General features: G+C 42.8%; 1 protein-coding gene across 4 annotated transcripts in view; it reads left to right on the top strand.

Moving 5' to 3' along the window:
- RCBTB1 (RCC1 and BTB domain containing protein 1) overlaps positions 1–18,271 on the top strand; it is a 55,055-nt gene that overhangs the window by 21,011 nt on the left and 15,773 nt on the right. For all 4 annotated transcript variants that reach the window (XM_050766315.1, XM_050766316.1, XM_050766317.1 and 1 more), the window contains 5 exons: positions 3,246–3,412; positions 7,579–7,737; positions 10,981–11,088; positions 11,484–11,626; positions 13,248–13,438. In XM_050766315.1, coding sequence (XP_050622272.1) covers positions 3,246–3,412; positions 7,579–7,737; positions 10,981–11,088; positions 11,484–11,626; positions 13,248–13,438 — 768 coding nt within the window. The remainder of the gene's footprint in view (positions 1–3,245; positions 3,413–7,578; positions 7,738–10,980; positions 11,089–11,483; positions 11,627–13,247; positions 13,439–18,271) is intronic.

The following is an 18,271-nucleotide window of genomic DNA, read 5'->3' as shown; positions in this document are numbered from 1 at the left end:
GTCTCTCTCTGTCACCCAGGCAGAAGTGCAGCGGAGTGATTATGGCTCATTGCAACCTCGACCTCCTGGGCTCAAGCAATCCTCCCACCTCATTTTGTAATTTTTTTGTAGAGACGAGGTCTCACTGTGTTGCCTAGGCTGGTCTTAAACTCCTGGGCTCAAGTGATCCTTGTGGCTTGGCCTCCCAAAGTGTTGGGATTACAGGTGTGAGCCACTACACTCGGCAACTTTTGCTATTTTGTATGTGACTGTTTTTTCCTCTTTGGAAGCTTTAAGGTTTTTTTTTTTTTTTAAGTATTATGACATAATCATGATTCTGTACTCTGGTATAGTTTTTAATGTATTGGTCATTTCTAGAAATTTCTTTATTTCTAGAAATTTTTCTTGTAATATTTCATGAATAATTTCCCTTGTTGGCTGTGTGTAGTGGCTCGTGCCTATAATCCCAGCCCTTTGGGAAGCCGAGGCAGGATGTTTGCTCCAGGCCAGGTGTTGAAGACCAGCCTGGTCAACATAGCGAGGCTATGTTTCTTAAAAAAAAAAAAAAAAAAAAAAAGCTGGGGATGGTGGCACACACCTGTAGTCCCAGCTACTCAGGAGGCTGAGCCCAGGAGTTTGAGGTTGCAGTGAGCTGTGATTGCGCCACTGCACTCCAGCCTTTGTGACAGAGTGAGGGACAGAGTGAGACCCCCATCTCAAAAAAAGAAAAATTTTCTTCTTTGTTTTCTCCTTTATGGAATTTTTCTTAGAAAGAAGTTAGAGATTCTGGAGTGATCTTCCTACTTTTTTTTGTTTTTGAGGCAGGGTCTCTCTGTCCAGGCTAGAGTGCGGTGGTGCAATCTTGGCTCACTGTAGCCTCACTGCGTGAGCAGGTGGCTCATACCTGTAACCTCCTGGGCTCAAGCAATCCTCCCACCTCAGCTTCCAAAAGTGCCAGGATTACAGGTGTGAACCACCATGACTGACCTGATCTTCCTCATTTTTAAAAAATGTTCCCTCCCATCTGTGTTCTGGGAAATTTCTGCAACTTTATCTTACAACCCTTATGTCAAATTTTTAACATTGTTTTATTTCCCAAGTGTTCTTTCTTGATCTCGAACTTGTTGCTATTGTTTCATGGATTCAGCATCTTCTCTTTGAGATTATTTAGAATTACAGGTTATTTTTAAATTAACCTTTTTTTGTTTGTTTTGTTTTTTGAGATAGAGTCTTGCTCTTTTTGCCCAGGCTGGAGTGCAAGGCGCAATCTCAGCTCACTGCAGCCTCCACCTCCTGGTTTCAAACAATTCTTGTGCCTCAGCCTCCTGAGTAGCTGGGATTACAAGTGCACGCCACCATGCCTGGCTGATTTTTGTATTTTTTTTTAGTAGAGATGGGGTTTCTCTATGTTGGCCAGTCTAGTCTTGAACTCCTGACCTCAAGCAGTACACCTGCCTCAGCCTCCCAAAGTGCTGGGATTACAGGCTCGCCCAGGCTCATAGAAACTTGTTATAGGTTTTAATAACTGGTAGACTTAGCTACCTTCTTGCTTTTTTTGTAGGGTTTTCCTATTTATTCTTGTTTGTTTATTCTTCCCATTAAACTTTCTAATCAATTTGTCTAACTCCAGAAAGTAATTTTAAGCTTTTATTGCTATTTAAACTTTATAAGTTTATGTAGGAAAATATAAGTTTATGTAGGAAAAACTAGAATCTTTATGATATTGAATTTTTCCATCCAAGAACAAGGTATGTATTTCTCTAAGTCTATTTTTCTCTATTTTTCTGTTTTCAGGAATTAAAACACTCATTAGTTTGGACATTTCTTTCACCTGCTGTAACTTTAACACAATATAATGGATCATAGTTTTTGTGTTTTGTACTCTTTCTTTCAGTCTTAAGCCTCATCTTTCTCAGGATGAAATTTCCCATTTATGGTTTCTGTCATAATTTCTGTAGGAGGGAATGCCTCTTGTGAGCCACATGTCACCTGAAAGAGGACTCTGAGTTTGGGTGGGCTGTCTTCGTTCTGGAGTAGATAAGTAGAGGTCTCTTTCCCAGTTGCCTGGGGACTGCTGTGAGTGACCAGCAGTGACTAACTGTAATACTTGGATTTATGCTGTCGCCCTTGAGTGTTGTTGTCGGGCAGATCGTCCTTTATAGGTTAGGATGTTTTATTACCATGGGAAAGATGAGAGGAGAATGCATAACTCTAGGAGACCTGCCCTTGGCACCCAGGGGTGCTGTGCAAAGAAATGCCTGAAATGATGGTACTTCAAGAGATAACACAAGAAAAGTTGTCTTCGTCCGAATCTCAGAAAAGATAAAGTCCTTATAAAACAATTTAGACAGAGGAGCTTCCGGGTTGGTGACCACATCAAGGTGCCGGAAGGGGGTGGCATGCCAGGGAGGGCATGGGCGCTCCATGCACCCCTCAGCCCCACATACCTTGCCCTGTGCGTCTCCTCCATTTGGCTGTTCCTGAGTGGAACCCTTTAGAATAAGCTGATTATGCTTTCCAGATATAGTCACAGCAGTGTGAGTGACGATGCCTCCAGGTGTTGCTAGTCCCCAGCCCTCAAGGCATCCCCAGTCTTTGAATCTTCCTGAGATCACACACGCTGTGAAGCAAAGACAAGCCATCTTCATTGTCTCCTGTCCAAATTCCTGACACAGAATAAACGAGCATAAAAAAAGATTGCTTTATGTAAAAAAAAAAAAAAAAAAAAAAAACAGCCAGATTTCTTGCCCCTAAAATAAAATAGTCTGCTTGAAAGAGCTCTGGGACTTTTGTTTCCCTTGTAAACAGTCTGTCTCTTTCCCCTGTACTTGGTGAGCGAGTAGCCACACACCCTCTATGGGTTCCCTGTGACATGGTATTTGGTTAAGCAATGGTAAACATTAACATCGAGCTTTCTTATCATCTGCCTTTTGCTTGGTATCTGTCACAAAAGCTATTGAGATGAATCAAAGTTTTTAGAAAGCCTAATTTTTGTATATGTAAACTTTGACTTTTGGCCACAAAGCTGATCTTCTTTCTATGTTACTACCAAGTTTTTTTCTTTAAAGATTTTGCATCTGTCTATCCCGTTCTGTCACCTATCTCTCTCTCTCTCCCTTACTCCGTCCGTGGTTACTTAATAGAGAGGAGGGGGCAATGGAAGAGAAATGAAGGCTGGAGAATGAGCTGTACGAAGTTCTGGGGAAGAAAGTACAGGGTTACTATTTCTTTTTGGAGCTGATTCTTTGTGTGCTTTGTGTGTACAGATGGAGTGGTTTATGCATGGGGCCACAATGGATATAGCCAGCTTGGGAACGGGACGACCAACCAAGGCATTGCTCCCATCCAGGTCTGTACCAATCTCTTGATCAAGCAAGTGGTGGAAGTGGCTTGTGGCTCACATCATTCAATGGCTCTGGCAGCTGATGGAGAGGTAAGTATGCTGCTTTTATTCTTTATTCTTTTCTTTTCTTTTTTTTTTTGAGACGGAGTCTCGCTCTGTCGCCCAGGCTGGAGTGCAGTGGCCAGATCTCAGCTCACTGCAAGCTCCGCCTCCTGGGTTTACGCCATTCTCCTGCCTCAGCCTCCCGAGTAGCTGGGACTACAGGCACCCGCCACCACGCCCAGCTAGTTTTTTTGTATTTTTTTTTTAGTAGAGACAGGGTTTTGCCGTGTTAGCCAGGATGGTCGCGATCTCCTGACCTTGTGATCCGCCCATCTCGGCCTCCCAAAGTGCTGGGATTACAGGCTTGAGCCACCGCTCCCGGCCTATTCTTTTCTTTTTAATGGTAGTAAAATACACATAACAAAATTTACCAACTTCGCCAGTTTTAAGTGTATAGTTCAGTGGTGTTAAGTACGTTCACCTTGTCGTACAACTGTCCACAGAACTGTTTCATCCTGCAAAACTGCAGCGCCGTACCTGGTAGACATTCACTCCCATTATGTCCTCCCCTAGCCCCTGGCAATAAGTTTCTACTCTGTCTCTTTGAGTTTGATTACTCTAGGTACCTCATGTAAGTGGAATTATACAGTGTTTGTCCTTTTGTGACTGGTTTATCTCACTTAGCATAATATCCTCAAGGTTCATCCACTTTGTACCATATGATAGGATTCTCTTCATTCCTTTTCAGGGCTGAATAATATTCCATTGGATACATATAGTAAGTGCCCACATAATGTATTGATAGATTCTTGGAAACTACAACTTTAAGCAAAAAGTCATGTAATGAAACCAGTTTTACCATTGGCTAATTGATAAAAACAAGAGTTAAGTTCCTATGGTATGTTTCTGGTCACAAAGACATCACCAAACTTCTGAAGACCCAAACCACCTCTTACATTAAACATTGAAATAAATGCAAACTATACATATATTTAACAAAGATTAATAAAAGCAAGTAAGAGAATTGTTTACCTAATTTCTGGTGAATCACTGAGTGGGGGCGATCATAGTGGTGGTGGGTTAAGTCAAGGAATAAATGTTTGCAAAGCAGAAATTACAAGGAGCACCTCCTACCACCACAGAGTTCAAAAGCAAACAATCACAAATGTGGCAGCTCACTGAGGGTTTTTGACTGCGTTGTTTATTTCAATGCATTTGTGTGGTTATTGTCTACTTTGTGAATTTTTATTTTTATTTTTTGACTCAGAGTTTTCCCCTTCTTGCCCAGGCTGGAGTGCAGTGGTACAATCTCAGCTCACTGCAACCTCTGCCTCCTGGGTACAAGTGATTCTCCTGCCTCAGCCTCCCGAGTAGCTGGGATTACAGGCACCTGGCTAATTTTTTTGTATTTTTAGTAGAGACGGGGTTTCACCATGTTGGCCAGCCTGGTCTCAAACTCCTGACCTCAGGTGATCCTCCCGCCTTGGCCTCCCAAAGTGCTGGGAGTACAGGCATGAGCCACCATGACCAGCCTACTTTGTGATTTTTTTATTTTCTAATAATTTGTATTCATTCATTCATTTTCCAACCCATTTGTTCCAGTTCAGGGTTGCGTGTGGCCACAGCCTCTTCTGGCAGTGCAGGACACCAGGTGGGAAGTAGCCCTGGACAGGACACAGGGTGCACTCATGTATACCTCCACACTCACTCTCACTGGAACCATTGAGACGTGTACACAGCTTAGACACAACCTAGTCTGCACAGCTTTGGGGTTTGGGAGGAAATCAGAGTACCCAGAGAAAACCCACACAGACATGGGACATGCACACTCCACAGACAGTGGCCCTGGCCGGGAATTGACATTTTTTCTCATTAGTGTTATAGCAAAATGATGTTGAATGAAATGATGTTTTTCAAGGACCTGCTGTAAACCACATTTTGTTTTTCTATTCAATTGTTCATGGATGTTTGGGTTGTTTCCACTTTTGGCTATTGTGAAAGTCCTCTGATTTTAATGACCATATTTGTACTTGATGTGGTGTGAATATTGTAGCCCTGCACATGTAGCTAAAAACCTTGTGGGAATGCTCTCTCTCTCTAGCATAACGTGTATTGTGTGATCAAGATTACACTTTTGATGGCAGTAGAATTCATTCTTTAAAATTTTTTTTTTTTTTGTAGAGACAAAAATCTGGCCATGTTGCCCAGGCTGGTCTTGAACTCTTGGGCTCAAGTGATCCTCCTGTCTTGGCCTCCCAAAATGCTGGGATTATAGGTGTGAGCGACTGCAGCCAACCTAGAGTTCATTCTTAAGGCAGCTGAGTCCCATGCTCTTTGCTGAGACTATAGCTCAGATGTGTGACAGTGTTCTGTACTTTTTTTTTTTAGTGACCCCATCCTTAAGGTCTATTTTATTTTTCAGTGTATGTAATGAGTTTGGAAAAAATAACTTTACCATCCTTGTAGTAGGTGCTGTAACACTTGTTTAGCCCCCAAGTTTGTGCTTATCTTAAAGGTCATTCATCCTATTGATTCTATCTCCTAATCTTTTATACCGTTTTGTTCCTCTCCATTTCCATTGCTTTTCGTCAAGTCTTGTCACTTCCTGCCTAGACTACTGCCATAGTCCCTTCTATTCTGTAACTTTTAAGTTGATCCACTTGTCCAGTCTTGCTTTGCTGTCCCCTTTGGTTTCTAAAACACAAGTTAGATCATACTGTTCCTCTCTTTGAAGTTCCTCAGTGATATTTACAGAGATTTTATTAAGTAGGACAAGTTATAGGTGAACAAACCCAAAAGCTCAGGGAGACCAAGATTTCATGACTGGGATGTGCTGGAGCCAGGCATAGCATAGCACACAGACCTCATGCCCTAGAGCCACTGTTTCCTAGTCCATTTCTTGGTTAGTAGAACTACAGCCCCAATGTTTAAACAAGAGGCAGCAGCACTGCAAGGGAACGTGCTTTATTTGAGAAGTGCCAGAAGAATGATTGCTGAAATTAGCTCAAACTTGCTAATTTGTGCAGGCTGGATTCCTGCTTTATTTTAATCTTAAGCATATGGTACTTTGAATAATTATACTGAATATTAGTATTTGCATAATTAAACTAGATATTTATGCGAATCTACTTTGAGGAGGTGTTGCAGGTTATTTGTTTGGTACCTGTGAGATGAACCTGTAACACATATTCACCAGAGGGATCTACTGATGTTGCCTTGGCCAGCATCAGACAAGAAAGAATCGTGGAAGCCACACTCAGTATATATGTGGACCACCTCCTGCGGCCATGTGAAGCAGGGTGGGGAGTGGGGTCTTAGACATTTTCCTAATGTTGGAGGAAATTATTTTCTCTACTGCCAACACCTCCCTCCCTAATTCATCTCTCTGTTTATAGTCTTGTTTAGAATGGTTTCCATGGGGCCGGGTGCGGTGGCTCACACCTGTAATCCCAGCACTTTGGGAGGCCTAGGTGGGCAGATCACGAGGTCAGAAGATCGAGACCATCCTGGTTAACACAGCGAAACCTGTCTCTACTGAAAATACAAAAAATTAGCTGGGCATGATGGTGGGTGCCTGTGGTCCCAGCTACTCGGGAGGCTGAGGCAGGAGAATGGTGTGAACCCGGGAGGGGGAGCTTGCAGTGAGCGGAGATCGCGCCACTTCACTCCAGTCTGGGCGACGGAGCAAGATTCCCTCTCAAACAAAACAAAACAAAACAAAAAGAATGGAAAACAATGAATATTTGTGCCCAAAGAGTTGAGCAAAATTTTTACATTACTGATACTTATGTGGCATATACCGCATTTCCTATTGATGCCACATTAGTATGTGTGTATGTGTATGTGTGTGTATACACACACACACAAATTATAGAGGGAATGTAGCATGGTAGTTAAGAGCATAGCTAGACTGCTTGGGGTTAAATTCTCTTAGCGCTGCTTACCAGCTTTGGTACCGCAAGCAAGTCACTTTACCTCTCTTGTGTTTCAGTTTCCATGTATAAACTGGAGATGTATAAAGTGGGTACTACCTACTCTAGGGTCACTTTGCAGGATTACTAGGCAGGTTAAATAGGTTAATGTGTGTAAAGCATATAGAACCATTTAGCACATCTTAAGTACTCATTAAGTAGGTTGATTTTAATTTTTATGATTATTTGTGTTGGGATGGAATTTTCACCCTGACTGTTCTTTCCTTTTCCTTTCTCTTGTAGGTATTTGCTTGGGGTTATAACAACTGTGGCCAAGTGGGATCAGGTTCTACGGCAAATCAACCAACTCCTCGAAAAGTTACAAACTGTTTACATATTAAGAGGGTAGTTGGCATTGCCTGTGGTCAGACTTCATCCATGGCTGTTCTGGACAATGGTGAGGTGAGGTGTCTCCACTCCCGTTTCCCTTTCTACCTTGTTCTTCAATTACATGTCAGTTTCTTCACAAGGTGACTGTATCAGATGGAAGAAGGAAGAGTGCTTTGTTTTGGTAGCTCCATTGAAAGTTAACTGATTACTGACTGAGGAGCTGGAGGTTGCTGCTCAGTATGACTTTTCTAAATTCCAAGATTTACCTGAAAGTAAAGATTCTATCTATCTAAGTTGTATTTTTTGCAAGATCCAAAGAACCTAATGCCTATAGGTATTTGTTCATGATATTTAATGTAATAGATTAAAGAATTTAATCCTACCTTTCTCTTCCAATGAAAAAACGTCAACTGTACGTTTTAAAATTAGCTGATGAAGTCCTTGTGGAAGTACCTACCTATATCTTGAATGTTCACAGGAGGAAGCAACTTGCAAAAGCAGATTTTTTGTGGGGTCCTGACTGTTGTTAGCTACTTTTAACAACTCTCCCTTTAGTTACCCCTATGTGGTCACTTTTGAGCTGATGGTTATTTCTATGAAATTGATCTCTGGTTGCAACCTCCACTTAAATAGACCATTTACTACCTATGCATATTTTAGTGCATGAAAATTATACAAAGATATGACCCTGGACACACATGTTTTGGCATCATGCATTGGTGTGCTAGGGCAGTGGTCCCTAACCTTTTTGGCACCAGGGACTGGTTTCATGGAAGACAATTTTTCCACGGATGGCGGTGTTGGGGGCACGGTTTTGGGATGAAACTGTTCCAACTCAGATCATCAAGCATTAGTTAGATTCTCATATGGAGTGCACAGCCTAGATGCCTTGTTGTGCAGTTCACAGTGGGGTTCATGCTGCTGTGAGAATCTAATGCTGCCGTTGATCTGACAGGAGGTGGAGCTCAGGCAGTAATACTCTCTTGCCCACCACTCACCACCTGCTGTGTGGCCCAGCTCCTAACAGGACACGGACTGGTATTGGTCTGTGGCTCATGGCCTGGGGATTAGGGACCCCTGTGCTAGGGTGCTTTAGAGTTTATGTATAGACCTTAACTTATGTTAACTTATTTTTTTAAAACTCAATCTCAGTATCATGAAGATGACTTCAGAATTCCTTGGTATGGCCATTGAATATCCTCCATTCCAGTATTCTCTTATTTTTAAAAATAAGTTTAATTTTTAGGTTATTATTATATGGCTATGTTAACAAAGTAAAGGAAGAGAAGTGAAACAGATAAAATAAAAGGTGAATACCTTTTCCCAATCTTGTCAATAGTTTCATACTTATCTTTTTGGATTTTTCCCTTAAACAGTTATATGTGGGTGAGTATAATTATCTTGTTTTAAAAAAATGGGATGATTTTACCTACCACGGCTTTTCTCTGCTGTTCTTCAGCCTGCTTCCCGCTCCCCTGTGTAGCATCCTTTGTTTAACTGTGTCTATGGTCAGACCATTTATGCGGCTTTCCAGTATTATGGCTGCTGAGTTTGGCTTCCATGGATGACCCACATCCAGAGCTCTACTGATGAACTTGTCAGTTTTCTAATTTTTTGCTGTTACAGACAGAGTTGTGGTGATTTTTCTGTGTTACTCTCTGTGTGTGTATCTTTGTACACTTATACAAGTATTTCTATAGAATAAATTCCCAAAGAATTTCTGGGTCAAGAAGTATGCTATTTAAACTATTGATAGCCATTGCCAAATTTCTCTCCGGAAAGTTCATGTCTGTTACACTTCTGGCACTGGGTGAAAGTGCCTTTAACCATCTCTCCCCAGGCCCCTAAAGTCCATTCCCCCTTCCCCTCCATTGTGTTACCCTGAAAAGCCCCAGTCTATGTCTGCCACCCTGCATTGCTGTGGGTCTCGATACCACCACAAATCTTGGGTTTGTAATTTGAGCAAGGCCTTCCTTTGTTCCTGGTCAGTACTTTTTCCTATGACTATTTAAAACCTTTAACACTCCTGTCAAACCTATGCCCAGCTCTGTTACTTTCAGGAGATGGGCCTCCTCTCACTCTCTGTATCCAAGGGACCGTTGCGTTCTGGGAAGTCCTCTGTTTTTAATCCTCTTTCCTCTTTCCCTCTCTTGATCCCGCTGTCACTCCTTAGTTTAGAGCCTCATCAGAGCTCACCTATTTGCTAACGAGAGAAGAAATGACCTCCTAAAGGTTCTTCCTGCCTCTAGCCTTATACGCTCTATCATCTTTCATACTGTGGCCAGCATTATCTTTCAAAAATGCTAATTAAATTAATATTTCAATGAGAAATTTATAGATGTACTTTCCCTGGTATGTTTTTTGTCACTTTCCCTCTGAGCTTTTGCCTTTCCTTCCTGTCTTTTTTTGTTGTTGTTATTGCCAGGATGGAAGGCTGGAGTATAGTGGCATGATCTTGGCTCACTGTAACCTCCGCCTCCCGAGTTTAAGTGATTCTCCTGCCTCAGCCTCCCGAGTAGCTGGGTTTACAGGCACGTGCCACTACGCCCAGCTAATTTTTGTATTTTTAGTAGAGACGGGGTTTCACCATGTTGGCCAGGATGGTCTCGATCTCCTGACCTTGTGACCTGCCCACCTTGACCTCCCAAAGTGCTGGGATTACAGGCGTGAGCCACTGCACCCGGCCTTCTTCTAGTCTTTCTACTACTACTACCGCAGATGTGTCCAGCCAGGCCCACCTACTTATCTTCTAAACTAGCTTCTAACACAGTCAGTGCCTTCTGCCTGGAATGTTTTTGCTCTCCTTCATCCTTCAGCTCTGCTCCAATCTCCACTTTTTGAAAAGTCTTCCTTAATCTTTCTTCCTGGAGCTAAAGCCTTCCTCCTTGCTGTTCTGAAGTGCCTTGATTATATCTATCGTAGCAAATAGATTATATCTATTGCTACTCATCAGCAAAAAATTTGCATGTATCTATTTCGCCTGTTAAACTGCAACCAAAAACTAGTACCTTTCAGAGTGTTCTGACATACAGTAGGTGTTTAATAATTGTTAGTGAGGCTCAACTTCCTCATGTATTAAACAGGCAAGAGTGACTTGCCCCAGACTATGTAACTAATAAGTCATGGAGTAGAAACTGAGCCCAATTCTGTCATCCCCTTCTCCAAAACAGCTTCTATTTGGAGATCAGTTGCAGGAGCACAGAGTAGAATATAGGTGTTGGAAGTATCTGATTTGTTTAGATGCACTGGTTTTTTGTCTCTTCCTTCTTACCAGCAGTTTAAAAAACTCATTCTCTCCCTTCTGTCCTCTCTAAGGTATATGGCTGGGGTTACAATGGCAACGGTCAGCTGGGCTTGGGAAACAATGGGAACCAGCTGACCCCTGTGAGGGTGGCAGCTTTGCACAGCGTGTGTGTGAACCAGGTACGTGCGGTGCCCTCTCAGTTAGTGGCTTCCTGGCCACCTTCCCTGCTCTAACTTGGAGAAATATTGGAGGTTTACTCTTTAGTCAGTCTTTTCTGGCAATACTCTGTGCCTTCATCTTCCACCTTTAATATTTTATCTTCCCTAACTTCCCACGAGGAGAAGCAAGACTATGGTGTTGGCAAAACAGCCTCAACAAGTGAAAAGAAACAATGGAAAAATTCAGTAGCCTAAGGTTTAGGCTTTTCTAATGCTTTTTTAATGTTCCAGCAAATGTCAGTCCATCCCTGATGATGAATGGGCATTCTGCAGAAGCTGGCTGTAGCCTTTAAGTAGATGTTCTCCCTGCCCTTCCTGTTTTCCTGCTAATGGTAACCATTTCAATTTACTTGCAGATTGTCTGCGGCTACGCACATACTCTAGCACTAACAGATGAGGGCTTGCTCTATGCCTGGGGAGCTAACACATATGGGCAGCTGGGAACTGGCAATAAAAATAACCTGCTAAGCCCAGCACACATCATGGTGGAGAAAGAAAGGTAACTTGGCTGTGCCATGTCTTGGGACTGTGTGTGCGATGTGGCCTTGGGGCTGTGTGTGGCAGAACTGTGGTGTTTGGCTTTGTGATTCTTCTGTTTATTAACATTCTCATTTTGGACAAAAGAGGTAAACTTCCCCTTTCCTCCTTCCCCCTTCCCTTCCCTTTTTGGGTCTCTGTGACCCAGGCTGGAGTGCAGTGGCACGATCTCGGCTCACTGCAACCTCCACCTCCTGGGTTCAAGTGATTCTCTTGCCTCAGCCTCCTGAGTAGCTGGGATTACAGGTGTGTACCACCATGCCCAGCTAATTTTTGTATTTTTTAGTAGAGACAGGGTTTCGCCATGTTGGCCAGGCTGGTCTTGAATTCCTGGCCTCAAGTGATCTACCCACCTCGGCCTCCCAAAGTGCTGGGATTATAGGCATGAGCCCCACTGCGCCTGGCCTATGCAAAAGTATTTTGAGTAGCAGCTAGAATGAACATGAGATTGATATGATTCTTATGTAGCTCTCCGAAATAACTACCTGTGATTGATAGGTGTGAATGCATCTTGGTATAATTACTGCAGTCTTGCTGTTGCCCTGTTAGTATGGAAGACAAGTAGGGTCTATGGCCATGTTGATGTTTACGGTGTAATATAAACTTTTACTTTGAGCCAAGTAAAACAACTTTTAAATAAATCTGCTCTTGAAAGGGCATTATCTGTTTAAATATTGCTTTGATGTAATGTGTGTTACTGGAATAGATGCTTGATGTTGTTCAGCCTAATTGTAAGGTCTTACCTTCTATGTCCTGGATGCTGACTTCTGATTAGGGGACCTAACCCAAGAAGCATACTACTAAGAAATGTAATAAGTTGGGCTTGTTTTCCTTTTGGATTGGAACATTCAGAGTCCGTGACCCCTCAGCCAGTGCTTATCAGCCCAATGAGTGTTCTGAGCTCTGGTAGGAGATAAGAGAAAAAGTTACATTCATAAAGAAATGGGCCAGGCATGATGGCGCACACCTGTAATCTCAGCACTTTGGGAGGCGTAGGCAGAGGATCACTTGAGCCCAGGAGTTGGTGACCAGCGCTGGCAACATAGCGAGACGCTGTCTCTATAAAAAATACAAAAATTAGCCGGGTGTGGTGGTGCAGCTGTGGTCTGGGAGGCTGAGGTGGGAGGATTGCTTGAGCCTGGGAGGTCGAGGCTGCAATGGGCCATGGTCATGCCACTGCACTCCAGCCTGGGTGACGGAGTGAGATCCTGTCTCAAAAAAAAAAACAAAAAAAAAACAACAAAAAAAATGGCATTGAAGCCATGACATGTATTAGGGCATTTTGTCAGTGTCCACTTTCCTCATTTGCTTGGATTTGCTAGTCTGTTTTCCAAGTTTTCCTCGGTGTGATCTATCCTAACTCACGGTGAGCTGAGGACGAGAAGTGGCCATTTGGGAAAGGAGAACAGTGCTCTTGCCCTGATCTATTGCTTTTGTTTGTGTGACTTGGCAGCTAGTGTATCTGGAACCTGGACTGTTGTTTTCTGAGGTGTTGCAAGCGTGAACTTTTAAATTGCCTCGTGTGGTCTGCTGTGGGCTTCTGTGTTCATGAAGTGACATGCATTTTTCTTAAAACTTTTCAGGGTAGTAGAGATTGCAGCCTGTCACTCTGCCCACACGTCTGCAGCCAAGACTCAGGGTGGGCACGTGTACATGTGGGGCCAGTGCCGGGGTCAGTCTGTGATCCTCCCGCACCTCACCCACTTCTCCTGCACCGACGACGTGTTTGCCTGCTTTGCCACTCCCGCCGTCTCGTGGCGCCTCCTGTCTGTGGGTAAGAAAGTGCAAGGCCACCTCCACCCAGGAAGAATGGTACTACCAAGTGACCAGTTTTCCTGTGTCTTTGCTGGTTTTAGGATCTCTTAGAATGTTTTATTCTCTATTAGCTTTCATAGCTTCCCTCAAATTAGATATGCATAATCAAATGTATTCATATATTATAAAGTATTACCGTGAACTTTAAATTTTCTCTCATAAGTGCTTTTATTTCAATTGATATCAAATTTGCATAACATGCAATTAACCATTGTGAAGGGTGCAGTTTAGTTGCATTCAGAACATTCATAATGTTGTACATCCACCTTTTTTTTTTTGAGGCAGAGTCTCGTTCTGTCGCCCAGGCTGGAGTGCAGTGGCGCAGTCGCAGATCACTGCAACCTCCACCTCCCAAGTTCAAGTGATTCTTCTGCCTCAGCCTCCCAAGTAGCTAAGACTACAGGCACCTGCCACCACACCCAGCTAAATTTTGTATTTTTAGTAGAGGTGGGGTTTCACCATGTTAGCCAGATTGTTCTCGAACTGCTGACCTCAGGTGATACACCTGCCACCACACCTGGCCTGCATCTACCTTTTATGTCAAATTCTAAAATGTTTTCATCACCCCAAAAGAAAGCCCTTATATGTTAATTTGTCACACTCCATTCTCCCCTCCCCCAGCCCCTAGCAACCACCAGTTTGCTTTTTGTTTCTATGGGTTTACCGACTCTGGATAGTTCATAGAAGTGGAAGCATACAATGTGTGACCCATGTGTCTGGCTTCTTTTACTTAATATTTTTGAGGCCCATTGATGTTGTAATATGTCTCCATATTTCATTCCCTTTTATGACTGAATAATATTCCATTATATATATACACACCATATTTTGTTTGTCATTTAACTGTTGATGGACATGTGGGTTGTTCCCACCTTTGACTCTCATGGGTAGTGCTGTTATGAATGTTCATGTATAAGTATTTAGGTAACCTGTTCTTAAGCACTTCTGTTATACTAGATTTCTTACAGAACTTGATATAATACCAATCAAAAATGAACTTTCTTTTTTTTTTTTTTTTTTTTTTTGAGACAGAGTCTTACTCTGTTGCCCAGGCTGGAGTGCAATGGCGCGATCTCGGCTTACTATAACCTCTGCATCCCAGGTTTAAGCAGTTCTCCTGTCTCAGCCTCCTGAGTAGCTGGGATTACAGGAGTGTGCCACCATGCCCGGCTAATTTTTTTATATTTTTGGTAGAGACAGGGTTTCACCATGTTAATCAGGCTGGTCTGGAACTCCTGACCTTGTGATCCGCCCACCTCAACCTCCCAAAGTGCTGGGATTACAGGCGTGAGCCACCATGCCCGGTCCAAAAATGAACTTTCAAAAAAGTGAAAAACTGGCTGGGTGTGGTGGCTCACACCTGTGATCTCAGCACTTTGGGAGGCCAAGGCGGGTGGATTGCTTGAGCCCAGGAGTTTTAGACCAGCCTGGGCAACATGGCGAAACCCCATCTCTACAAAAAATAACCAGGAGTAGTGGTGCATGCCTGTAGTACCAGCTACTCAGGAGACTGAGGTGGAGAATTGCTTGAGCCTGGGAGGTCAAGGCTGCAGTGAGCTGTGATCGCACCACTACACTCCAGCCTAGGTGACAGAGCGAGACCCTATCTCAATAAAAAAAGCGAACAACTTGTGGTTTTTAAGGTGACACATTAACCCCATCTTCTTTCTGTCTTTGTCTTTCAACTGATTTCAAAATCTTTTATTTCAGAAGGGCATCAAAACAGAGGTGTTATAAGGGGTAGTAGAATTTGGGGTGATCTTTGGTTACATAATCTGTACCTTTTCTGCATATTGTCTTCTTTAAGAGTCCATTATTGACTGAAAAAGCTAGGATGTCTTAAAGCTGAGTAGCCATTTACAAGGTGACTTTAATCTTTTTCTTTTATTTCTTGTTTGTTTTTGCCTTTTTGCTGGCATATTTAAGTTGTTCTTTTATTTATAAGCAGAGGGAATAAGTGGGTCATGATGCTCTGTGCTTGAAAATTAATGTAGTTCTTGGCAGTTAAGGTGTTTGGGTTGCTCAGCAATTGATATTGAAGGTTAGTTTTCTAAAACATGTCGTGCTTAGGTGTGTCAGACAGGTGGAGTCGTCCTGTTATGCCCAGACCGTTTATTCCCCGAAGAAGACCACCAGAGTCCAGAGTCAAAGCTAAGCAGCAAGGATCTTTATTACAGGTTCGAACCTGGAACTCTCCCTCGCTCATGAAACGAGACGGGCAGGAGAGCTCCCCCACTGAGCTCCGAGCAGTGTTATATAGTCTAAGAAAAGTGGGCATAGAGTTATTATACAAATCAGATGTATGATTGGCTAGTGTTTGAACAAGGCGATTTGGCTAACTATGATTGGTTCCCGCCATTTCTGATATTTTTGGTTTATGGCAGCAAGAGTTTATCTTACTTAAACACGTCTTGTGACCTTGCCTCAGAACTTACAAAATCTCTGGTATGTGCAAAACAAAATCTCTGGTACGTGCAGAAAACCAGGTACTCACAGAACTTACGAAATCTCTGGTATGTGCAAAGATTAGAGAGCAGAACAAGGGTGTAGCGGGTGGGGGGCGGGTACACATCTATCTTTGTGTCCTTTCAGTCCCATCATTAGGTGACCAGTCATGGGCATGGGGGCAAAAGGATGCTTAGGAAGAGTTAAGCTTGCCTTAAAGTGAAATCAATCGAACACTCCCTTTCACTTCATTATGCCATGTTTTTTAGGGATAATAGAGTTTTTTTTGCAGTGAGTATTGTGATTGGAAAATAATTGGTTCGCTGAATGGGGCTAGTTGGCTAGAATCACACGTGTATAGCACACCCAGCTAAAGCACTTCTGTACACATCTTCAGATTTATATGTACTACTTAACCTGGACTTGTTCTAAAAGGCTGCCCCCAGTTCTTATGTCTTACAATGGCATAGGCATTCTTTTCAGAACAAATGTCCTAACAATTTAAATGTTAAGTTTGGGAAAAATATGGTCATTGAATATATCCTCCTAGATCGGGGGTCCCTAAACCCCGGGCCATATGCCTGTACTGGTCCGTGGCCTGTTATTAACTGGGTTGCACAGCAGGACATGAGTGGCACTGAGCGAAGCTTCATCTGTATTTACAGCTGCTCCCCATCACTCACATTACCGCCTGAGCTCCACCTCCCATCAGATCAGCAGCGGCATTAGATTCTCACAGAAGCGTGAGCCCTATTGTGAACTGCACATGCAAGGGATACAGGTTGTGAGCTCCTTATGAGAATCTAATGCCTAGATGATCTGTCACTGTCTCCCATCACCCCCAGATGGGGCTGTCCAGTTGTAGGAAAACAAGCTCAGGACTCCCACTGATTCTGCATTATGGTGAGTTGTGTAATTATTTCATTACATATTACAGTGTAACAATAATAAAAATTAAGTGCACAATACACATAATGTGCTTGAATCATCCCGAAACTATCCCCCTCCCCGCCCTGGTCCATGGAAAAATTGTCTTCCACAAAACTGGTCGCTGGTACCAAAAAGGTTGGGGACCGCTCTCCTAGATAACTTCTTTCCCTTCCACCCACTAAAAGTCAAAAGTGGTTTTTCCCTCTCACTCTGTGATCTCAGCTGAGTGTTAGAAAGAAAGTCACATGGTGAATTCACCCCTCTGAGGAGGATTTCTTCTCTGAAAGGACATACTATACTTGTTGCCAGGAGCGAAGAGGAGAAAGGGTCATTTCAGCCTAAGACTGGATGCAGAAGTTGAAGCACTGATGAGAGGTGTGTTTTTTTGGATGGGTGGGGGTAGCAATCTAGACTCCTTGACTCCTGGCCCATCTTAGTGGTTTGTATTCTTTTGCCCGCCAGTGATCCAGGTTACAAGGTCAGTGAAAGCCTGACTTTTGAGAGGTTTTCCACCTTTCCTCCATAGCCAGGAGTGCTCTGCATTGCATGGGGTGGAGGGAGGGCTATCAGTTAAGGTCGCAGGGCGTAGGTGAAAGATAATTCCTTGGGAGATTCTGATGATAAAGCTTGCAGATAAGCGCATTTGTTAAGTTTCAGCCTAGGTTTTAGCTGTTGTCCCTCCTCTAGGAGTTGCTCTGGTAACAACGGGCTACCAAAGGACCCAGGTTCATCCAGCCTTGGAAGCTGAGGTCTTTAATTAAGACACTGATTATTAACTCAGCTGTGGGCAGTTGAAAGCTGCTTCGTGTATCCATAGCAGCTTGATTCGATGCCTCATGAGGATCTCTGGAATTTAAAAAAGTTTCCCCATTAGCCTTTTTCTACTTCTTTTCTTCTTTCATATAAAACACAAGAAAGCATTGCAGGAATTTGTACAAGTGCCTTTACTTCTCCTTGGAATAATACAGTTCTACTTACATATAACCATAACAGCAGTTCTTATCAGGTAAGGTGAACGTGTGTTTTGATAAAACTGTTCCCTTCGTGTAGGCATTGTTTCTAAGTGAATTTGCTCTGTGTTTAGATAGTGAGTAAGGATTATGCATATAGTGATTTTTAGGGTTAACAGAGATGTTTAGATTCCAGATACTTAGGAAAGAGTTTCTCTGCTTGAGAACGTGACTGCTTAGCATTACCATTTAAGTGGTAAGTTTGTTTCTTGCACCTCCTTGAGTTGGATATGCTGACCCCTTGAAACTACCCCAAAGCAGAAAAAAGATAGTGTTTCAGTCAAGGAAAACTGATAAATTCTTAGTCTTAGAAGAGAACCACTCGTTTTGAGAGGGGGTTATCATATTATCATGAAGTACCTATCATTTTTTTCTTTAAAAAATATACATTTCTAATGTATAACTAA

The sequence above is a fragment of the Macaca thibetana genome, chromosome 17, assembly GCF_024542745.1.
Source record: "Macaca thibetana thibetana isolate TM-01 chromosome 17, ASM2454274v1, whole genome shotgun sequence".
Lineage (NCBI taxonomy): Eukaryota > Metazoa > Chordata > Mammalia > Primates > Cercopithecidae > Macaca > Macaca thibetana.
The sequence above is the reverse complement of the archived record's forward strand: the minus strand, read 5'-3'. Positions and strand labels throughout refer to the sequence as shown.